Source organism: Misgurnus anguillicaudatus, chromosome 16 (genome assembly GCF_027580225.2).
Source record: "Misgurnus anguillicaudatus chromosome 16, ASM2758022v2, whole genome shotgun sequence".
Lineage (NCBI taxonomy): Eukaryota > Metazoa > Chordata > Actinopteri > Cypriniformes > Cobitidae > Misgurnus > Misgurnus anguillicaudatus.
Window position 1 is genome coordinate 29,188,855 of NC_073352.2, and position 23,255 is coordinate 29,212,109.

General features: G+C 35.6%; 2 protein-coding genes across 4 annotated transcripts in view; both read right to left on the minus strand.

Annotated features, from left to right (window-relative positions):
• etf1a (eukaryotic translation termination factor 1a) overlaps positions 1–23,255 on the minus strand; it is a 112,398-nt gene that overhangs the window by 37,987 nt on the left and 51,156 nt on the right. The gene's annotated exons all lie outside the window — the stretch shown is intronic.
• The window catches only part of spock1 (SPARC (osteonectin), cwcv and kazal like domains proteoglycan 1), a 190,704-nt gene continuing 170,396 nt past the window's right edge, over positions 2,948–23,255 (minus strand). For 2 of the 3 annotated variants that reach the window (XM_055177305.2, XM_055177306.2), the window contains exons 8-12: positions 13,896–14,012; positions 13,582–13,803; positions 10,349–10,411; positions 10,035–10,172; positions 2,948–8,476 (exon numbers count right to left, since the gene is read on the minus strand). In XM_055177305.2, the coding sequence (XP_055033280.2) occupies positions 8,289–8,476; positions 10,035–10,172; positions 10,349–10,411; positions 13,582–13,803; positions 13,896–14,012 (728 nt within the window). In that variant the 3' untranslated portion in view covers positions 2,948–8,288. The remainder of the gene's footprint in view (positions 8,477–10,034; positions 10,173–10,348; positions 10,412–13,581; positions 13,804–13,895; positions 14,013–23,255) is intronic. The other variant, XR_012358020.1, reaches the window with a different exon arrangement.

Below are 23,255 nucleotides of genomic sequence, written 5' to 3' on the forward strand. Positions count from 1 at the left end.
GAGAGTCGCAAAGAGGCTGCGTGAGGTGACAACTATCTGCGGATGCGTAATTTTCGGATCCGTTTTGAGTGTTGGATCCACACAAAAAAAAAATTTGTGCGACTACAACGCATGCGATACGCCGACCGGAAGAGAGAATGTAGTGTACTCCAATCAAAAACTGTGTGTGAGGTGAATTTTTTTTAACTTTATCAGTAACACTTAAATACGTTATTAATAACTAATTACTGATAATCTTGTCTTTATACTTTCTTTCCAAAAATATTGCCGACCTTTGTCATATAATATATGCCTAGCTGTTTATTGTTTCATTCATTTGTATTCATTTATTTAATCCACTATAGTAAATATTTGTATTCTTGGGCTGGAATGAGCTTTTCTTCCGTGTTGGCATGGAATTTCATGACAATTGCCACAAGGGGGCGAACTCCGACCGTTGTGTCTGAATGTCATGTACAAAACCAAGTTGTTTTAAAGGGGGCGTACCATGAAAATTTGACTTTTTCCACGTTTAAATGCTCCCGAGCCCCTAAGGTGATGTTGGAGTAAAAAAATCTAAAGTTTGGTTTCATGTGCTCACGCGAAACCTTCATGTGCAGAATTTGTTTTAAAGTTTAGTTTCGTGTGCGCACATTTTGGTTTTAAGTACATTAAACATCTAGTAATTTTTTACTTTTAGTTAAGTAAAAAGTGCTTTTGTACTTTTACTCAAGAAAAGTAAAAGTAAACAATTTTTAGGTAATTAGGTATTTAATCAATTTTAATATGCAATATAAAAGAAATACACAGTATGATTCTATGCTTTAGAATGTAGTGAACATTGTTTAGTAAAGTAATTTTTTTCCCAAGACAAACACTCTGAAAAAGCACATATGTTTGGAAAATTTACTTAAAATACTCACCTAGTGTCTGCCTCTGTTTAAATGCTATAATTGGGTCCCCAGTGCTTTTATCAACCAAGAAAATGTGAATAAGATCAACCTAGTAAACAAGTTATTGTAAACCATTCTCCACAAGCATGTGATAAAATAGGTTTTTGAAATCTTGCTCCCCTGGTGATGTCAGAAGCGGATAATACCGCCCCTTAATCTGCACTGTCCAACCACGCCACTGCCATTTAGTGCAGATATCAGCTCATTTGCATGTTAAAGGACACACCCAAAACTGCACATTTTTGCTCACACCTACAAAGTGACAATTTAAACTTGCTATAACAAATTATCTATATGATATTTTGAACTAAAACTTCACATATGTACTCTGGGGACACCAAAGATTTATTTGACACATTAAAAAAGTCTTCTGAAATGTCCCCTTTAACTCATACTGAATTTTTTTTTAAACTCATCTGTCCGGGTGGACCCAGTTTTCGAGACAGATGTAAGACGTTTACAGACGCAAATGTAGGGGGTGGCGACAAACTCCAGTTTTATTCAGACAAACATTTTCTCAAGGAACCATTTAACAGTTAAAAACAAACAAACAAACAAACAAACAAAACAGGAAGTCAAAGAAAAACAAAGCAAAGAAAATGAATTAGCCCAGAACAAGAACATTCCACTGGGACTCTCGATCAGGGAAATCGGATAAAGTGTAAATAGAGGACATGAGGAGTGAGAGAGAGAGAGAGAGAGAGAGAGAGAGAGAGAGAGAGAGAGAGAGAGAGAGAGAGAGAGAGACTCATCCATTGATCTGTGCTGGTGTTCGACCGGCCGTTTATCAACTCATCTTAGAACTGACCCACAGCAGTCGAGCACTAGTAAATACACACGAGTCGGAGACAGACTCAGAGAGAGAGAGAGAGAGAGAGAGAGAGAGAGAGAGAGAGAGAGAGAGAGAGACACGTACAGTAGAGGGGATATCTACACTACAGTCAGGAGGACAGGAGGGCTTTAACACATCCAGACTCAGGCAAGGCAAATGGACAAAGCCACATGACATCATTACATTACATCTCCAGTTGAACATTCAGCATTTTTCGTTTTTTACACATGAATTATTGTCTTTACAGAGTAAAAAATATAGAGGATTAACAAAGGAAACTCTTGCAAATATGGCCATCGAATCTGTAGCTGCAGAACAGGTGTGTGTGTGTGTGTGTGTGTAATGAAGCTTTTATTGCACCTCTGTACAGGAGCGAAGCAGGCAGAGACGGGAACAGTAAGTTTGGGGGGGTTATAGTTGCAGGCCAGGCATCAGACATACAGCAGCACTACAGCAGGGGAGAGGTCACCTCAAAGGTCAAAAGTCATCATCAGGTGGGTCAGCAAAGAAGTCCATAATGTCATGAGATCATACGTGTGTGTCTGTGTGTGATGCTGTGTCTTTCATTTACATATACTGAGCTCATGATTTATCACATGGTAGTTTATGACATCACATGAGAGAATGAGAAACAGAAAGAGAGATTCAGAACCTTCACTTAACCTGACTGGAATATTTTTAGGACATTTAAAGTGGGTCGTTCATCCAAAAATAAAATTGTTATCGCTAGCTATGTTTCCATCCAAAGTTGCAAATATAACTTTGGAATATCAAAATCTGAAAATCTCAAAAATCATTTGCAAATAGAGGATTGGAACGCAGTCTTGTAAGACAGATGGTTCTGAAAGATCATTATACAGATGCTGTGTACTGAGATCAATCTCATTGCGCCCCAGTTACGCAAAAGTCAAAGTCACATGACTATTGTTGATGTGCATCGAGGATTTTATTCAGTAAATGTGTTTCCATCGCAGTTTATGTGGATTTCCTCTTATTCACTGAAAAAAATGATTCATTGAATTTAATCAATTTTTTTAAGGTAAGTGGTTGCAATCAATTTATTTAAGCTACATTTAAACAAAAGTTTTATATTTTATTTTACGTTACTAATCTTTTTTGTTTAAATGTAGCTTAAATAAATTGATTTCAACCACTTACCTTAAAAAAATTGATTAAATTCAATGAATCATTTTTTTCAGTGTTGGATAAAATTATCGAACTCATTTTAAGCCCGTAAGTTTTCGCCATTTTTATGCAATATTTCAAAATGCATATTAAAGCTGTGATAAAATATCCAAAAACCACTTGCACAGTGTGATATATTTTTATGGAGTTGTGTACTTAAATTATCCTAAAAGTTCCTAGAAATTCCTGTTTCGAAAATTCCTGTTATCTCGTCTCCCTTGTAATTGTCGCACTTTTAGTGACTTAATATCCACGCTATCCACAGTTTCTTGTTGTAGAAATTATAGCCGCCTTTCCACTGTACACGGCAAATGAAGGCCGATAACCCGGAAGTCATTCATTCCCTATGGAGAGTCGTAAAGAGGCTGAGTGAGGTGACCACCATCTGTGGATGCGTAATTTTCGGATTCGCTTTGAGCGTTGGATCCGCTAAAATGTTTTCATTTGCGATACGTTGACCGAAAGTGATGTATATCAGTGTATTCCAATCAAAAACTGTCTGTGAGGGGAAAATCATTAATCCTTTTTTGTTTAACGTTATCAGTAACTATTTAACGTTAAAAACTATTTATTACTGATAAGTGATCCCAGGTGAAAAAGAAGTACACTTCCAAAGTGCTCTATTATTGCGGACAAATTTTGTACTTAATATTCTAAAAAAATAATCTTTAGTACTTCTTGAGATAATCTAAAGAACATCTAAGTGTACACCACTGTGCTATTTTGAGACAACATAAATATGAACTAAAATGTGCTAAAAATGTATTTAAAAAATGTACTTAGGTACCACTTGTAGTAAACTTGAACCCATCTTTGTATGAAAGTTGAGTTCAAGTTTAATACAAGTGTTAATCAAATACATTTTCATTTTTTTGCATAATTGAGGGTGTGCTGTGTGTAATTATTATGTATATATAAATACACACATATTCATGTCTGTATTAAAGAAACATTTACATGTGTATATATATTTATTTATATTATATATATATATAAAATAAAAAAAATTCTAAAATGTATATTTGTATATGTGTGTGTGTTTAAATATACCTAATAATTACACACATATATATTATGCACAAATGCACTTTTATTTTGTATGCAATTAGTCTTTGTCATATATTCATAACTGTTTATTGTTTTATTCATTTGTATTAATTTATTTATTCTACTGAATATAGTGAATATTCTTTGATTGAAGACTTTTGCGCTGGAATAAGCTTCTCTCCTATGTTGGCAAGGATTCACGATTAAACTGAAATTTCATGATGACTGCCACTAGGGGGCGAACTCCGAAAGCCTTTTCGAATGTCATGTACAGCCGAAAGGCGGCTTATGGCAACACTAGTGGACAAGCGTCGAAGTGACGGTTATACAGCAATCTTTTGATGGTGAAAACAACATCTATTTGATTTTGCTTCAAAACGTTGTTAAGCTTTGTCTTTGTTATTGTGTTTTTGTGTAATAGCGACCTCTAATGGTGAAAATCCTACATATTGTTTTTAAAAACTGGTGGATGGAAACATAGCTATTTACTTCAAACGTTTTTCTTCCTTCATAGCCCCATAAAATTCATTCTTGCTTTTATTCAAATTCAGCAATTTGTTACAAGACAAACCAGCAGAATTTGGTGACCATGAATGAATGAACCTGAATGTTTTCTATCAATATTAAAGAGCAGCTTAAATAAGTGTTTCTCAACCAGAGGGCTGGGGCCTAAAGGTGGGCTCAACAAACTTCCAAGGCAACCTCAAGATGGCCTTAAAATATTTAAAATGAGACAAAACAAGCATTAAAATAAGCTAAAAACAACTAGAAATCTAGATATTTCCTGGTGTTTGGTTATTTTTGTAAAGATAGCACATCTATCAAGTTATGTCAAGCTGTAGTATATTTCATTTGCTAGAAATTTAGAGTTGGGGGTCTTCAAATAATATTGTCTACAATAGGGAGGCCTTGAAGTGATAAAGATTGAGAACACCTGGCTTAGATGGAATAGCATGAATTTTTTATATCTGGGTGAACTACTTCTTTAAAAATGTCCATTTGAATCCTATGTTTATCTATGAAAGTCTCTTCTACCCCACAAAAAGATGATTTTCTGAAGAGAGGAAACAGTAAGAGAAAAGCAGAAGAGGTGCTAGGGAGCCATGAGCCATCAGTTCTTTCCTCTGTTACCCATAATCCCTAAGGGGGGCTCAGAAATTTCCCCTCTGGGTGCAGAACGCCTCATATAATCCATCTGTACCAGCCTCTATAATCACTGAGCGAAACATCTCCTTCTGTGAAGAACACACACACACAGTAGATCTCAATACTTTCAAACGCTGTTCATGTGAGTGAGAAAAGACAAATGTGTGTGTGTGCTCATACAGATCTAAGATCAGCACTGACGGGTTCTGCTGTGTTTGGATCTGATCAGATCTGACTCATAGACAGCTATAGGAACTGTATATGGTTACTTGTGTGCAGCGAGCATCCGTTTTTGATTCACACTATACACTGTAACAAAAAATGCAGCATGAAACAACTTGGTTTTCAAGGTGATTCAACATAAGTTGACATAACTTATAAAACAAGTTTAAATTGTTTAACTTTTATTTTAAGTTAAAGTAACATAAATATATATACAGCGGAGGAAATAAGTATTCGACAAAGAAATCAGAACATTTAAGTACACAAGTTAAGCCATAATAAACAAAGTGAAATGACACAGGGAACAAGCATTAAACACATGAAGAGAACAAGGTGGAAAATGGCACAGAAAGCCAGGAGATCACCTGAAATCTGTCAGTATTGAGAGAGAAACCCTGCCCCCTATCAGTACTAATTGATATCAGCTGCTTTAGTCATTAATTGATGGCCTATAAAGGCTTCTTATTACCCAGGAGGCACACAGAAAAGACTTCATGATGGGTAAAAGCAAAGAACTCTCTCAAGATCTTTGTAATCTTATCGTTGAAAAGCATTCTGATGGGAATTGTGCATTTCCAGAATGCTGAATGTTCCTTTGAGCACTGTGTGGGCCATTATCCGGAAATGGAAAGAGCATCACTTCACCATAAACTGGCCACGATCAGGTGCTCCACATAAGATCCCTGTCTGAGGAGTCCAAAGAAAAATCAGGAGAGTTTTTCAAGAGCCAAGAACCACTCGGGCAGAACTTCAGGAAGACCTTGCATCAGCAGGTACTGTTGTTTCAAAGAAAACTAAGCAATGCACCGAACTGCCATGGCATTCCACGCAAGACTCCATTGCTGAATAAAAAGCATGTTGAGGCTCGGTTAAAATTTGCGAAAGAGCATTTGGAGAAGCCTGTGGATTATTGGGAGACTATTGTATGGTCAGATGAAAGCAAAATTGAACTTTTTGGCAGTCATTCTACACACCATGTTTGGAGAAAAAATGGCACTGCCCACCACCCCAAGAACACCGTACCAACAGTTAAGTTTGGGGGTGGAAGCATCATGGTTTGAGGCTGCTTTTCAGCAAAGGGTACTGACAGACTCATATTATTGAAGGCAGGATGAATGGAGAAATGTACCGGGACATTCTGGATGAAAATTTGCTGCCATCTACTAGAAAGCTGAAAATGAAAAGAGGGTGGACAAATACAAGGCTGAGGAAATTTACTTGAATGGCCCAGTCAATCACCTGACCTAAATCCCATAGAAAATCTATGGAGAACTGAAGATCAAAGTTCATAAGAGGCCCAAGGAACCTTCAAGATTTAAAGACAATTTGTGTGGAATAATGGACCAGAATCACTCCTGAGCAATGCAGATGACTGGTCTCTCCATACAAGAGGCGTCTAGAAGCTGTAATCACCAACAAAGGCTTTTCTACAAAGTATTCAATAAAGTGTGTTCAATATTTATTCCCTGTGTCATTTCACTCCATCCACCATGACTCAACTTATACACTTAAATGTTCCGATTTCTTTGTATGAATTCAATATTTGGCTTGATGGCTACATCTGGTGGAAATTTTGTGTCAATAGCCCACTTAGAAATCCCCTAACTGATAAAAATGCTGATGTGTCAAATACTTATTTTCCATGCTCTATATATGTTGATTTGACAAAAATGCTGCATTTATTTTTACCGTGTTATAGAGCCAAGCAGTGGGGATTGACGTTAGAGCTGAGCAAGCGCGAGAGCATCAGTAAAACATCATTTGCCGTGAAGCAGTTTTTAAATCATTGCGTATTACGTATTAATTTCACTTTTTTTACTTCCAACATGAGGAACTGAACTTGACTTGTGCTTTCAAAAGGTTTTATTCTTGAACGACCAGAACAAGACAACCTAAAATCGTTCTGCTCTACAAAACGAACTCAAAGTCAAAAGTGCTTACTTTAAACAGATTTTTGAAGCTGATAAACAGCCCTGGGTTTGACAAATAAAGGATGAATTATTAAAAGCAGACGTCACCTCAGGCCACAGATCTCGGTATTCTCCCCTTCAAATGTGCTGATGATATGAAATTCGGCGGAAAGCCAAACGGCGAGGCAGCGCTCTCTCCAACCGTCACAGAGAGAGCTTTTTCATTTGCCTTCTGTTTTCCTGTGAGCGGAAGCATTTTGGTGTTGTTTGAAAAGGTCAGATCGACGAGGCGTTTGATCGCGTCTGAATTCTGTCGAGGCGAGGCTCCTGATCTTCAGCGAATATATCACGAGCAAATGCAAAGGTCAGGACTCACTTAAACACTTGGAGACTGTTCAAACAATTAAGTGAGAGAAATAAATCAAACACTAAATCATCAACTGAAACGAAAAAAAGAATCTTTTGCTTGTTTGCTCATAATGTATGTGGAAATGACTGTAATTAGGATTTTTAAGCAGTTTGCGTACAAGACGACCTGTTGCGTCCTACGCTAGAAGAGCGGACAACCTGACAGCTGGCAACAATCTCCAGCTTCTGATCTTTAACGTCTCAGATGTCGTCTCCAGCATTCTTAAGTGGTGTTCATGCATACGACCACTGAGAACTTCGCTTTACACCTCTAAAAACCTCCATCTATGTAGAAAAATTTCCAAAAAACTTATGGAAACCCTTGACAATCTTGTCATGCATGTCTACCGTCGCAGTATAGAGCCCACAAAAGACGCAATCTTTGTGTGTAAATGAGGGAAATCAGAGGACAGAACATGAACAGCCGGCCAAAGAAAGAGAAAGTAAGAAAATGTGGGAAAGAAATGCAAGAATCCAGAAAATGAACAGGACATAAACGGACCAGCGGAGAGGTCGGCTGTTTGGGGGCGGGTCTGGAATGGCTTCAGAACTGTGCATTTTTAAACATGGGTCCCTGGTTAATTAGTGGAAGATGGGTGGGAGGAGCTACCAGACGTAGCCTATCTCATCATCCTCTGCATCCTCGTCGTCCTCGATCGCCCCGCGGGGGTGAAGCCGTCCCCGTCTCTCTTTCTGTCTCCCCCGGCCATGCTGTGGAGACTCCTCCTCTTGATCGTTCAGTAGAATCACTGCGCCGCCACTACCGAAGTCACCAGATGTCTCCTGATCTTCCTCTGCACACACAGGCAGATCAAAGAGGTGTTTGTGGCATATACGTGTGTGTTCGGTACATCATCATTCATTATATATAAAATATAAAAACTGTTGAGATGATAGAGCTTCACACAGCTGCCAGTCTGTACACTGTCAGTAAAATAGTCCCTAGCTGTCACAGGGGGGTATCCTTTCAAAAAGTGCACCAAAAGAGGTCATATTAGTACCTCAGACGTACATATTGGTAACAAATGTATACATATCTGTACCTAATTGGTACATATTTAGTCCCTTTTAAACAACACTGCCTCAGTGACAGCTTGGGACCATATTTTGTGACAGGGTATGTGTGCACAGCTAAAAATGACTTTTCTTACTTAGTGTTTTTGTCTTGTTTCAGTAATCTAAAAATTCTTAAATTAAATTGCATTTTCTTGATGAGCAAAATTATCTTGGAAAATAAGTCTAGTTTTTAGACAAATATATATATATATATATATATATATATATATATATATATTTTTTTTTTTTTTTTAAGCAAATTTGTGCTTAAAACAAGCAAAAAAATCTGTCAATGGAATAAGAAAAAAGTTTATGAAAAAAGTAAACTACTTATTTTTCTTATTCCATTGGCAGATTTTTTTGCTTTTTAGCACTAATTTACTTAGTTTATATTTTTTATCTAAAACTTGACTTATTTTCCTAGGTCATTTTGTTCATTAAGAAAATACATCTTAATTTAAGAATTTTGAGATATTTTTACTGAAAACAAGACAAAAATACTAAGAAAATCATTTTTGCAGTGTGTGTCTACATTGCAAAAAATGATTTTCAAGAAAAAAATCTTAATATTTTTGTCTTGTTTTCAGTAAAAATATCGGAAAAAATTCTTGATGAGCAAAACGACCCAAGAAAATAAGTTAAGTTTTTAGACAAAATGTATCAAATTTAAGTTATTTTTTCCATAAAACAAGCAAAAAATCTGCCAATGGGGTAAGCAATTTTTTCTTGAATTTATACTCTTAAAATGAATGTGTTAAATTAACACATCTTGTGTCTAGTTAAGGACAACACATCTAGTGTGTTGTCCTTAACTTAACACATCTCTGTGTTATTTTTGGAATAACACACTTTGTGTTGTTTTAACACATCTTGTGTTGTCCATTTCATTTATTTAAGCTCACAATCTACACGAAAGGACACACAATGTGTTAAAATAACACATAATGTGTTAAATAGTTTAACACAAAACAATGTGTTAAAATTAACACATCCTTTCTTAGAGTGTAGTGTTTAAGAAAAATGTTCAAGATTTTTTTGCTTACCCCATTGGCACATTTTTAGCTTGTTAATGCACAAAATCACTTAAATTTGATATTTTTGGTCTAAAAACTAGACTTATTTTCTTGGGTCGTTTTGCTCATCAAGAAAAAGCATCTTCATTTAATTTAACTTTTAGATATTTTTACTGAAAACAAGACAAAAATACTAAGATTTTTTTATCTTGAACATCATTTTTTGTGTATGTGTGTAGCATAGGTTGTGTTGTGTGTATAATTGTGTTGTCTGTGTATGTACCACAGGCTGGGTTGCCCTGTCGGCGGGATCCTGCGATCTCATTGCCGTATTTGTCTACGCACCAGCACTGACCAGTACTGGCATGACACTGAGTGGCTTTAAAATAACCATCTTCAGTACAGCGGGGAACATACACCCCTGCAGACACAGACAGACAGATCAAATCAATGAGAGATTATTAAAAATAGCCATCTGTTCGTTATAATATATAGAATGAAGCATAAGAATGTGTAGACAATAATAACATTCTATCATAATACAGGTATGAAGTCTATCAAGCAGGATTATTGATGTCGATGAGTTAAGGACCTAACCTAACATAGTCTTCCTTCTGCTGTGAGAATGAACCCTGTTCATCTCATTCTGACATGGCATACCTGGAGAAACACAGACACAGAGATTTAAAACACAGTTATCAGTGGTTACAGAGGAGGAAAAACTGGTTTCAATGATACATTGTAACAATGTGCGATTATGTGCACCAAAAGACGCTTATCAATGTTTGTGACCATGGACCCTAAAACCAGTCATAAACACGGGTACATTTGTAGCAATAGCCAACAATACATTGTTTGGGTCAAAATAATAGTTTTTATACCAAAAATCATTAGCATATTAAATAAAGATCATGTTACATAAAGATATTTTGTAAATTTCCTACCGTAAATATATAAAAAAATTAATTTATCATTAGTTATATGGGTGATTCTCACGAAACCATTGAAACACCACGGCACTAATGATTTTAGCTTTAAAATGTGTAATACAGTAACATTAAAAAGCATCAGAATTAACACAACACTGTGTTCTACCTTGCACAATGTGTGATTTCAACAAAAGAATTTATAATTGTAAATTTTATCTCATTTTCTGCTGAACTTCTCATTACCGCAATGTGTCCGGCTGTGTTTGAACATGCGTTATGTTGTAATTTAATCAAATTAACACAAAAATATTAAGAAAAAAAAGAAATGGATGTTTTGCTAGACTACTTTAGATGACAGAAAAAATATTTACTGAATATTCATGTATAAAATAATAATGAAGAAAAATTAGGAAAATGATGTGTCCATGCCTGATGTTCTCATCCTCCGCAACACTTTTTGAGAACAGTTTAAGCACACATACAGAATTTTAATAAAGTTTGATTTTGAGTGACCAAGCACATGGACCAGTTACTTCAAGATGGCTACCAGGTAAGATCATTTTTTTTACAGTTAATTTGAAATTTTGTCTTGTCAGAATGCTTACACGACATTTTGATTATCATTACCGCAACAGATGCTTATTAAATGTTAATTTAATTAATAGAAGCATAATACTTTGATTTTAAATGCATGTGCAGAATCTCCAAATTAAAGAATCTTTCAGGTTTGTCATGTCATTTTGAAAATATGTCAGTGTTGATGTTTTCTGACTGTTGCGGTAATGAGATTTTTTAGGACAAATTTTTTAAATTATGTTACAAAAAGTGTTAAATGATAAGTAAAAGTTTTTAATTTATGTTCCCATTTACTCCAGACTTTGTTTTTCAATGTCTGGTGGGAAAAAAAGTAAATTTAAGCAATTTTTACATTTTCATGCTTGACATTTTTAAAACCAACTTTTTGTGAGAATCACCCATATGTGTTGCTAAGGACTTCATTTGGACAATTTTACAAGTTATTTTCTTAATATTTAGATTTTTTGCATCCTCAGATTCTAGATTTTCAAATAGTTGTTTTTCAGCCAAATATTGCCAATACGGCCAAATCCTATTATAACAAACCATACAGCAATGGAAAGCTTATTTATTCACCTTTCAGATGATGTAAAAATCCTTAAAAAAAAAGATCCTTATGACTGGTTTTGTGGTCCAGGGTCACAATTAAAGCCCGGTACACACCAAAAGATAATCGGGCTAAATTTGGGTCGATTTTTTTGCCCATTTGACAATCCTAGGTAAAGTCCTGATTGTCTTCTTGGTTGAACCGATTATCTTATTAGATTAGATCCTGTAGTGCGCGGTGTATTAAGAGTGTCTGAATCTGCTCTTAACTCATTCCCCGCCAGCCTTTTTTGAAAAGTTGCTCGCCAGCATTTTTTTGTGATTTTCACAAAAGTTTCACAAAATGACTTCCAGGAAAATTTTCTTCTAAAAATATATAAACATACAAATATATCAATTTATAACAGACCCTCTTGCCTTCAAAACAAACAAACAAAACGGGGAAAAAAAAACGTTTCATCCTATTTATATTTTTTTCTAGGCTTATAAAGTCCTAAATATGGGTATTTTTCTTAAAAAATATTTTTTAAGCAAAAAGCTGAAATAATTGCATTTTTGTGAAGGAATTTTGCTAAAGATTCAGAACGATTGTCAAAACATACACAAAAATTTAAATTTGTAAAAAAAATTGCTTCAGTTTTTTTATATCTTGGGTCAGTGCAGTATTACAGATTAACATAAAACCTCATCAGGGACACGTTTTTTCATGTAAATGTGTTCTGTTAATTGACGAGATAACTCGTCAATGGCGGGGAAAGAGTTAAGCATGTCGAGCCGCTCTGATTGGAAATCGGAAATAGTCAACATATTGAATATTTACGATCAGAAATCCTGTTGTGTGGGGGCCATAGCGACAAATTCTCACACTTTAGAAAAAAAACTGGTAAATCATAGATTTTGTGAAATCATGTTTGTGATCTCTTACATTTTGAAAATCTGGTAAGATTTAAAAAGGCTTTTGGTGTGGCCCTAGCTTAACATGTCACGTGCATCGATCAAACAGTCAAGAACCGACAGTCAACTATCAAACGAAAAGTACAGCTACATTTTTTGCAGACGCTTTTATCCAAAGCAACTTGCAGTGGATTACAAGGTATACGATTTTTATCAGCATGTGTGTTCTCTAGGTTCGAAAATGACCTAAGAAAACAAGTCTAATTTTTAGACAAAAAAAAACTAATTTAAGTGAAGTTAAAATACATAAAACAAGCTAAAAAATATCTGCCAATGGGGTAAGAAAAAAATCTAAATAATCAAATATATTTTTGGTCTAAAAACTAGACTTATTTTCTTAGGTCATTTCGCTCATCAAGAAAATGCATCTTGATTTAAGAATTTTCAGATATTTGTACTGAAAACAAGACAAAAAACACGAAAAGTAAGAAAGTATTTTTTGCAAAGGATATACCAGCCTAATCTCACAGTAATTTGTACATATTTTTATGTGTTGGCTAATTCAAAGTGAATCATACAAAAACTTTATATAAAAACATAATGAAACTCAACCCCTAACCCTAACGTCACAGGGGCGTAAGTAAATGGTCAAAAGCGCGTGGTCGTACGAATTAGCCGCCGAATTGGCAGGAGATTGTGGTGACTATACAGCTGGATTAAGTATTCAACTTGAATTTCTCTTTTGAAAAGGGGAGCACTTATTGCTGAATATAGCAGTAAAATGTGAATCAAAATGATTGTCTGTGACAGCTGCACACAGACCCAGAATATTCACTAAAGCACATACTGTAAATGTTTGTGTGATTTTATGTCCTCAGTGCTCACCATCAGGTTTCTGGAAGCAGTAACACCACTCATTGTTGGATAGTTTTCCATCTTTAAAGGAGTCACAGGAATTGAACAGAGGTCGCATGCACAGCTCATATTTATCCAGGTAAATGGCGCTGAGCTCTGATTGGTCAAGCAGCAGGTCATAGTTCATGTCCAGCTTGTTGAACATCCAACCGAGAGAATCTTTACAGATCGGCAAAATGCTGGTGTCAAAACCTGCCGGAGAGAGAAAGATAGGTGAATGTTTGTCTGTAAATTTCACAGATTTTAAAGTGAATTTCATCTCCTCATTCAAACATGGTACTCACGTCCTTGAGTTGAATCGCTTGCGCCACTTTTAAGGTCTCTGTTGGCGTCCGTGTGCAGAACCCCGAACCAGTCTTTGAGTCTGGATGCTAAACTTCTCAAATCAGCATTACTACAACCTAAACACACAAACAAAAACAGAGTTTAATAGAGCACATCTGTTTGGTGATGACACATCTCATTTAGGTATCAACCTTGTCTTGGATATTTCCCATAAAATCTCTTGGGAAAAATATAAATAAACTGTTGACATTCTGTATGGACATCCACAGATCATCTGGCCTTGAAAGAATTCGATAAGAAATATTTGCGTTTATATTGAGATCTTTGACTTGAGATTTTGGTTTCTTCATAAATCTCAAACACAGGTTGAGACATCACTGAGACTTCTTTTGAAAATTTTGGAGGATATATAAAATAACTGTGCTCTGTTTTTAATCTGGCCTCTACAAAATCATATTGCTTTTCAGGAGAGACATTGTGGTACAGAAAACGTAGTAGAAACAAATCCAGAGGCTTATTCACATAGTAATTGTTTGTCGTAGGGATACCAGACAACAGTCTGTGATTTTATTTGTCATGTGAACAAAAATGTCAGTGATTTTCTCCCAGGACAAAAATTTCCTGCCGAATTACCTTTGTGAATGACTGTTTTTGACAAACGCCAGGGTTGTGTGGAAATTTAATTCTCGTTTGAATTAACATGTCTGAGATTACGAGTAGGAATTGGGCCAAAAATCGATTTGAAAAGTGCCACAGGGCTACAATTTGACATTTTGAGCGGTAATGAGAATTTGGGCATTTGGCAGAATAGATGCGTGTTTTGGAAACTGTATGAAATGAACTACATGAATACAATCACATCAACGTCACGTCTCAATATGATCGTGTGACCAGGAAGTCAAACATTAGGGTCTGCACGATAACAACTATCTATGAGATTTCCTACATTCAATATTTTTACATCTGGTCGCTTTATGCATTTTCTCTGATCGTATAGCTATCTGGTTTGTTTAAACTATTAAATTTAAATTCAGCCAAATAAATGTGTCTTGGCTAAATGGATATTAATCTGATGCAAATACACTATTCATTACGCTCCCTTAAAAACTTACAATGATGCTTAAACAACAAAAGTCTGCATTTATTATGTTGGGCAGCGGACACGTGGTCCAGCACAAGCTGCAATGTGCAGTGGGAGGGACATGGCGCAATGATTGACAGGACGATGACGGGTAAAAGCCCTTAACAGTCCCTCCAAAAAAATGCAATTATGCAATCGCATGATTCAATGAATAGTGTCCGCATATTTATGCATGGGCCACATTTTTTCAAATACGCCGCACTTTCGCAGCATAAATGACAGATTTCTGTGCGCAAAATATGCGGGGCTTGCATGATTTTCCCCGCATTTTTGTAGCAAAAAGTCATTTATATCTTAGGACAAAGTTAAACATTTTTGCATTTACTTTACACAAGCGCAGCCATGTCCCCTGTTGCTATGGGAACGTTATGAAGTGATGTGATTATGTGACGTGAACATCATTAAAAGTTGCAAACAGTTTTGCAAGTTCCGGCAATTTTTGCAAGGTCCCGCAAATAAAATTGCATAAATATCCTGCATATTCCATCGCATTTGTTAAGAAAACGTGCTGCAAGATCAAGGATTTTTGCCCGCAACAATCACAAAAACTCTATAAAAGCTTAATAAAATGCTTCTCTCTTATGCTGGGTATACATCAAAGATAAATTGGGCTGATTTTGGGCCGATTTCCCCCCTTCTGACAATCCTAGCTATGTCCCGATTATCTTGATGGTTCAACAGATTATCTTATCAGATTTTCCCTTGGTGTGAGGTGTGTTAAGAGTGTCCGAACCTGATCGGAAGAACGTCGAAGACACCTGGATCTCGAATTCTAAATATTAAACATGTTTCCTGATGTGTGGGGGGAACCTTGAGGACAAACGCGCACACCCTCGAGATTATCATGTAAAACTAAACAATATCCAATCAGAAAGGGAGCAGTCAGGAGCAGTCATGCTGCAGCACAAAGTGAAGTTGATGCAAAATGAACTTGTACAGACCATGTTCCCGCTGTCTCCACAACTTCACCCTTTTCTTTTTTTCTTGAATTTTCTGTGAAAATCATTCCAAACACTATCATTGAAATTTCTTCCTGCATATCTTCAACCATGCTTATTCTGAAATCTCACGAGATTGAGATTTGCTGTATTTACAGTCGAGACTCATAAATCAAAAAAAAAAAAAAATGCATGAAGTGACCAAGTGACCAAAGGCTCAGACACATCACAGTGCGAAACAACAACTATTAGAAGAGAGCTAACATAAAAGTTTAATACATACACAAACAACACAATGTCACCGAGATGTAGCGGACTGCAAAACATCGCAATTTGGATGTGTTATAGAAAGCAGAAGTCTTGCTGGTTTATCTCTGTACATTATAACAAACACACACAAACTCTATAAAACATTGTGTGCGTGTGTTATGTTGTGCAGAGATAAACCAGACATTTGCTTTTCTAACACTTCCAAATTGCAGTATTTTGCAGAAAATGTTGTGCGAATCACGCCTCTGAACAGAAACATGATAACACACAGCGGTCTAATTCCACTATTATACCAAAGGAAGACAGATATTTCTGCGCTGCTATGGACACATTCATCTCTCTGTGTCCAATCATAACTCTGGTTTACACTATTCATAAAGAAACACAAACACATTACTTCATCGTATGTGCGTGTGTGTGGATCCAGTAAACATACTGGTCTGAAATTATTATAAAAATGTCTTTTTAAATATAAAATAACTGAGGATTATCCAGGGACTTATGTCGTGCTCAATAGTAGAGCATTGCATTTGCAGTACTAAAGTCATGGGTTCAAACTCAGGGAACACAAATACTGTAGTGATAAAAAATGTATACCTTGTGATGTCGCTTTGGATAAAAGTGTCTGCCAAATGCATAAATGTAAATGTATCAAATATCAAAGTGTCAAATTCTTACGTAAACTTGTTAAATTGCAGTAAAACCATAAAAAAGTTGTGAAGAGTCACCTCAATGTGAAAAATGGATGAATGTTTGTCTGATGTGTGCGAGCAAACAGAGTTTAAAGGATTAGTGCATTTTCTTTAAATAAATCCAGATAATTTACTCACCACCATGTCTTTCAAAATGTTGATGTCTTTCTTTGTTCAGTCGAGAAGAAATTATGTTTTTGAGGAAAACATTCCAGGACTTTAATGGACACCAACATGTAACAGTTTTATTGGAGTTTAAAATTGGAGTTTGATGCACGCACACACGTTCTCACGTCTTAAAGCTACAGTAACCTAATTCATATCTATATAAAATCACTCTCTGCTCTTCACTGAAGAACTGTTGTACTTTATACGAATGTGTGTATATTTAGTTCATACAGTAAAGACTGAAGTGTTTTATTTTATTACTTTTAACAGGCATAAGACTTTTTAAAGGCATATTAAATATCTCTTAGCAGAAGAAATATTTGTTGTGCTAATTTATTAAAACAACAATATATCCAATTACTGCAAGTAATATAACAAAAGCAACATCGGTGCTAATGTTAACAGTTACAGTCATCAAAGAGCTTGCATATCAGCTTGAAGAATCGGCATTGGTATCGGCCGATCACAAAGACAACAAATCATTAATCGGTATCGGCTGCACAAATCTTGATCGGAGCATCTCTAAAACTCACTAAAGCTAATTTCATCTAAAAAAATGTTAGTATGCTGTACTCATCAGATGCTGTTTGAGATGGATAATACAGACAGAAGTTAAGAGCAGTTAAGTGTACTTGACTGCAAAGCTGTGACTTTAACATCTTTGATGAGAGGAAGGATGGGCTGTAAAGCGTTTGATGGTATAGTAGAGAGTTTGCAGTAAAGTGCAGTAAAACAGTGTGAGTCCGGTTACTGTGGCACGTGTGGTATCTGTGTTCATGCAGGATAAAGAGTTTGTGTGGGTCTGCAGTAATTAACCTGCTGAACACACACTGCTGAATCCTAATGAACCTACTGAATCAGCTGCAGAGACACAACACACTAAACTAGAGATGAGAGAGCGAGAAAGCAAGAGCGAGCGAGAGAGAGAAATGTAGATGTGTGGTAATCCAGATGGATGGAAATATTCTTCTTTTGAAGCTTGCCAAACTCATCTCAGTTTAAAGAAACACAAAACAGACCATTTATACAAAAGAATAACATGCTCACACATGCACAAACACATGCAGACACAAATAAAACACACCTGCATTGCAGCAATTAAGCATGTGAAGTGTAAAACTGTTGCTGTGTTTAAAGATCATTTTTATGAGGTTTTCTTAATAAATACAGCAGTATGATATTGTGTGTGTGTGTGTGTGTGTGTGTGTGTGTGTGTGTGTGTGTGTGTGTGTGTGTGTGTGTGTGTGTGTGTGTGTGTGTGTGTTTGTGTGTGTGTGTGTGTGTGTGTGTGTGTTGTAGTTGTGTAGTTGATATAGTTGACCAAAAACTTTTTTGTTTTTTTTGTTTTACTTGTTGGTTTTATCTTTTTACTTGTTGGTAAGTTTTATCATCATTTAAAACGCTAAATAAGCCAAGCTAATATAAAGTGAAGTATTAAATAAATAATAAATTGAGGCTATTAATAGAATGTGTTTGGCGGGTACTGCGTGCTGGCAAACCATATTGGAGACTGCCCTACAATATCAGGAACCAAATGTTCCCACAGTGTTAGTAATACCAGTATTTTATCATCTTGTGGGGACTTATGAATCAAACTAAATTTATATGAAAATGAAAAAAAATACAGAAAGTTTTTTGAGAGTTAAGTTTTGAGTTTGGGTTATGCAAGTGGTTGTAAATTGAGAGGCATTAATTGGTGCCAGAGGGCCCCCAGTTTTATGATATTTTTAAAAATATATAAATTTATCATAAATTCTGTGTAATTAAACATTAGAAAAGTAAGGCTACTATCCAACAGCACTACATTGTGTAATTTAATACAATTTGTTTATTGTAAATTATAAGTTTTATGTCATGAATTTGCTTTGGGGTGGGTGAACGAACGGATGGACCCTACACAGGAAAGGGGCGCACATCAAAATCTCTAGCCCTTTTCACACAAATATTATGAAACACACACGGAAAATGCTTCCAGGATTTGTCCGGGATCGTTTGAATTTGGTTTATTCACACTGCCAATTATTTTCCAAAATCTGTGTGTGCATCACACACATCCTGTAAAGACACATGATGTATTTACAGTGTTCCAACACCTTAGTTAACTTCAAATTCAAGGACCTTTCAAGGACTTTCCAGGTCCAATACCCTCAAATTCAAGGACTAAATGTGGGGACACATTTCAAGTGAGAGCAAGGTTACATCATGTTATCTTTTAAGATACATTGTTGCAGTTCCCTTTTGAAGGAACTCACGCTGCGTCACTGCGGTGACACTTTGGGGACGCCTCCAGGGGTAAGTGCGTCTAAATGTGTATATCAAGTTCAACCAATGGTGAGGCTTAATGACAAAGACAAGGTGATGCGGGAGACAGAAAGTATATTGCTATCTGAAATATTGCCAAAGACGGCATTACATGGACGCAGGAAGTATGGCAAGTATGTTCAAGTATGTTCCTTCTCAGTTACATAACCAGAGACGTTTTCATATGCAAAAAAGCATTTTTGTATGAATCAACATTCACATACAGAATATATAGGCATTTAAGGCTTAAAAAGTCTAGAATTTTTATGATATTATCCGACACTACACAAGGAATGGATTTTTTTTTCAGAAAACATCTTGAATAAAATAGATTCAAGCACTTTCAATGACCGTATATCTATGTATGTATATTGTCAACCAGTGTTGGGGAAAGTTACTTTTGAAAGTAATGCATTACACTATTAAGTTACTCCCCAAAAAAGTAACTAATTGCGTTACTTCGTTACTTCTCATGGAAAGTAATGCTTACTTTACGTTTGCGTTACTTTTGCGTTACTTCTTCTTACTTGGCTGAGGCTTGATCTCTTTCAGGCTTTGCAGGTATTTCCGTTTCTGACTTAACTGTTGTGGTGTTGGGTGTGCGGTGCATTATTTTCTTATAATTCAAAGAAGTCAATTATTCCTCTTATACAACGGTTACCACAAACATCGCTCTGGTGCCTATTTTTAAGACATTTGACAGGTTAGGTGTGCGGTTTACAAAAAATAATAACAAAACACTGGAACATTTCTAAGCCAATCAGAATAAAGCAGTCAACAGGGCCGTGGTATAAGTTCAGTTTAATTAAATTTTTTATCAAATTAAATAAACTGAAAAGTAACTCAAATATTAATGTGTACATTTATAAGGTAATGCGTTACTTTACTCGTTACTTCAGAAAATAAATATTATTACATAAAGTTACTTGTAATGCGTTACCCCCAACACTGTTGTCAACAACTTCCCAGGGCCTTGAATTTTTCCTCCCAGATTCACAAACTTTCAAGGACCGGTGGGAACCCTGTATTTAAAGTCCTGCACTTGGTATGTTTTTATGCATCTAAAATTTGCTGATTATCTGTGATTTCTCTCTCGCAAGACCCTGTGCGTGCATCTTTGTTTATGATAAGATCACAAGGAGCGTGTGATGGGTTGTGAATGATCTCAGCTTCAGCGCGGATAGTAAGGATCTCTGTGTTAGTCCAGTTCACAGACATTTCTCGTTGTGAATGTTAATCTTCATTTAATTCCCCATGGGACAAAGAGCTGAACGATAACTTCTTATTGCGATGACACACGCGTCCTCACTACGGCATGCCATTTGTTCACACAGAATGTTACACAGAAGCCTCTCTGCCAATTCTACGAACATTTTCTGGGCCTAAATTGATGTGCGAATAAGGTTTCTGAGAACAACTGGGTTAGGGGAAGGGGATAGAATATATAGTTTGTATAGTATAAAAGTCATTAGGTCTATGGAAAGTTTCCATAAAACATGAAAGATTTTTGACAGAAACATGTGGAGTTTATTTCCACTAAAATCCATCAAGAGCAAAAACTCTGAATTTGCTGAATGTCAGCAGGAAAATGACTTTCCTGAACACACACACAGATTTGTGAAGAAACAAACAATAATATGAATAGTAATGTGTGTGTATTATTTCTTTTGTCATATAATTATTTTCACTGTCTATCAATAACAAACTCATACATACACAGAACTTCAGAAACTAAAAAAAATCAAATATCTTACTTTTTCTCTCAGCTTTAAAACTGTAATGTATTGATTACTGCTAGATGACACGTTATAATACCATCACTGCACTAACTAGTAGTTTAGCTTAGTTCCACAAACATATCAAAGAATATTTGAATCGTGAATCAATCAGTTAATCACTACTGAAACAACGACTAAAAAACAACCCTGAGAAATTAAATGTGTATATGTTCCACGAATCCTACATTAATAGCACAACACAAAAACTATGCCCACAACAATTTCTTATCGGATGTCTTTGAGTGACAGGTGAGTTTCTTGCATTATGGCAGTAATTTCGGGACTGTTCCGGCACACAGCCATACGTACGGTGATAACTGCTGACTCTCATCTCCGGGACGGCCGTCCTCCGCCTGTGTTAAAGATAATCGCTAACAGCAGCAGGAACATTTACGCACTTCATTATAAACCCATCCTGGACGGTGAACACATTTAATTCAAACAGACGCAGATATTAGTAGTTCCTCACAGAAAATGATCTCTCAGTGTGATTAACAGCGGGACAGCTCGGAGATTACTCACACAAACGCTTCTGTCATTTACAGATTTACAGAACTGCTGGCTCAGCCATAATGAAAGCTGAGATACTCTGTTAAACACATTTTACTGTGCCATACAGTATGAGATAGGGATTATTTTTATTACTTTAATTAAAGGCACAGTATAGCCACAAATGAAAATACTGTCACAATGTAATGTTATTTTATCTGGATTATAAAAAGGAGTTCACTAGGTTCACTTTCTATAAAATAAAATGGATGATGACAAATGTGACCCTGGATCACAAAACCATAGGGCTCAAAAGTCATAAGAGTACATTTTTTGAAATTGAGATTTATACATTTGAATAAATAAGCTTTCCCTTTAATGTATGGTTTGTTAGAATAGGACAATAATCTGAGGGTGCAGAAAATAAAAATATTTAGAAAATTGCTTTTTACGTTGTCCAAATTAAGTCCTTAGCAACACATATTACTAATGATAAATACGTTTTTTATATATTTTTGATAGGAAATTTACAAAATATCTTTACTTAATATAAAAATTATAATTTTGACCCAAACAATGTATTGTTGGCCATTCCTACAAATGAAGGGTTTGTCCAAAACGCAATAAGCCCAAACCTTACCCTAAACCCAAACCCTTTTTATACCAAAAATGTAAAATATAATGAATTCTTTTTATATTATGCAACGTAATGGACAGAAATGTGTAGGAAAACCTTTGTAAAAATAGCATTTAAAATATATTTTAAGTTGCTACTCTCAAAAATAAAGGTACAAAAGTTGTCACTGGGACAGTACTCTTTCAAAAAGGTACACGTTTGTACCCAAAAAGTGCATATTAGTACTTCAAAGGTACATATTGGGAGTTCAAAGATGCATACTGTATTTGTATCTAAATGGTACATATTAGGACCTTTTTTAAAGGGTACTGCCCCAGTGATAGCTTTGTATCTTTATTTATTTAACAGTGTAAAGTACTACCCAAAACAGATCATATACTGTTAAAAATAAAAAGCATAACAGACAGACAAGTGTAATCACAATAATTTATTTATTGCAAAATTTTGAACCCAGTCTTATGGAGATGTGTATAAATAGCACGAAGTGTGAAAACTCGTACAATACATATGCCAAATTCCAATATAGCGCGCATATGATACGCCAGTCCTTCCCATTCACATAAAACAGCACATTTTTTTGTCGTTTTATTTATTGGTTTCTCAATTTTTTTCTATTTTTTTACAATTTTCGCTTGGGTTTAGAACAACTTTTTGTTACATAAAAATTACATCCTAACCCAAACCCCAATTCTAACCCCAACTCCAAGCGACCATGGCTTAAAAATATACAAAAACATGGAGAAACCTGTATATTAAATAACCTACTTAAGCAAATCTCAAATCTAACCCTAAACCCAAGCGAAAATGGTTTAATAAAAATTGAGAAACCAATAAATAAAACAACAAAAAAGATGCGCTGTTTTAAGTGAATGGGAAGGACTGGTAATTTGCAATATATTGCACGATTTTCACACTTTGTGTTATTTATTCGCATCTACATGAGAC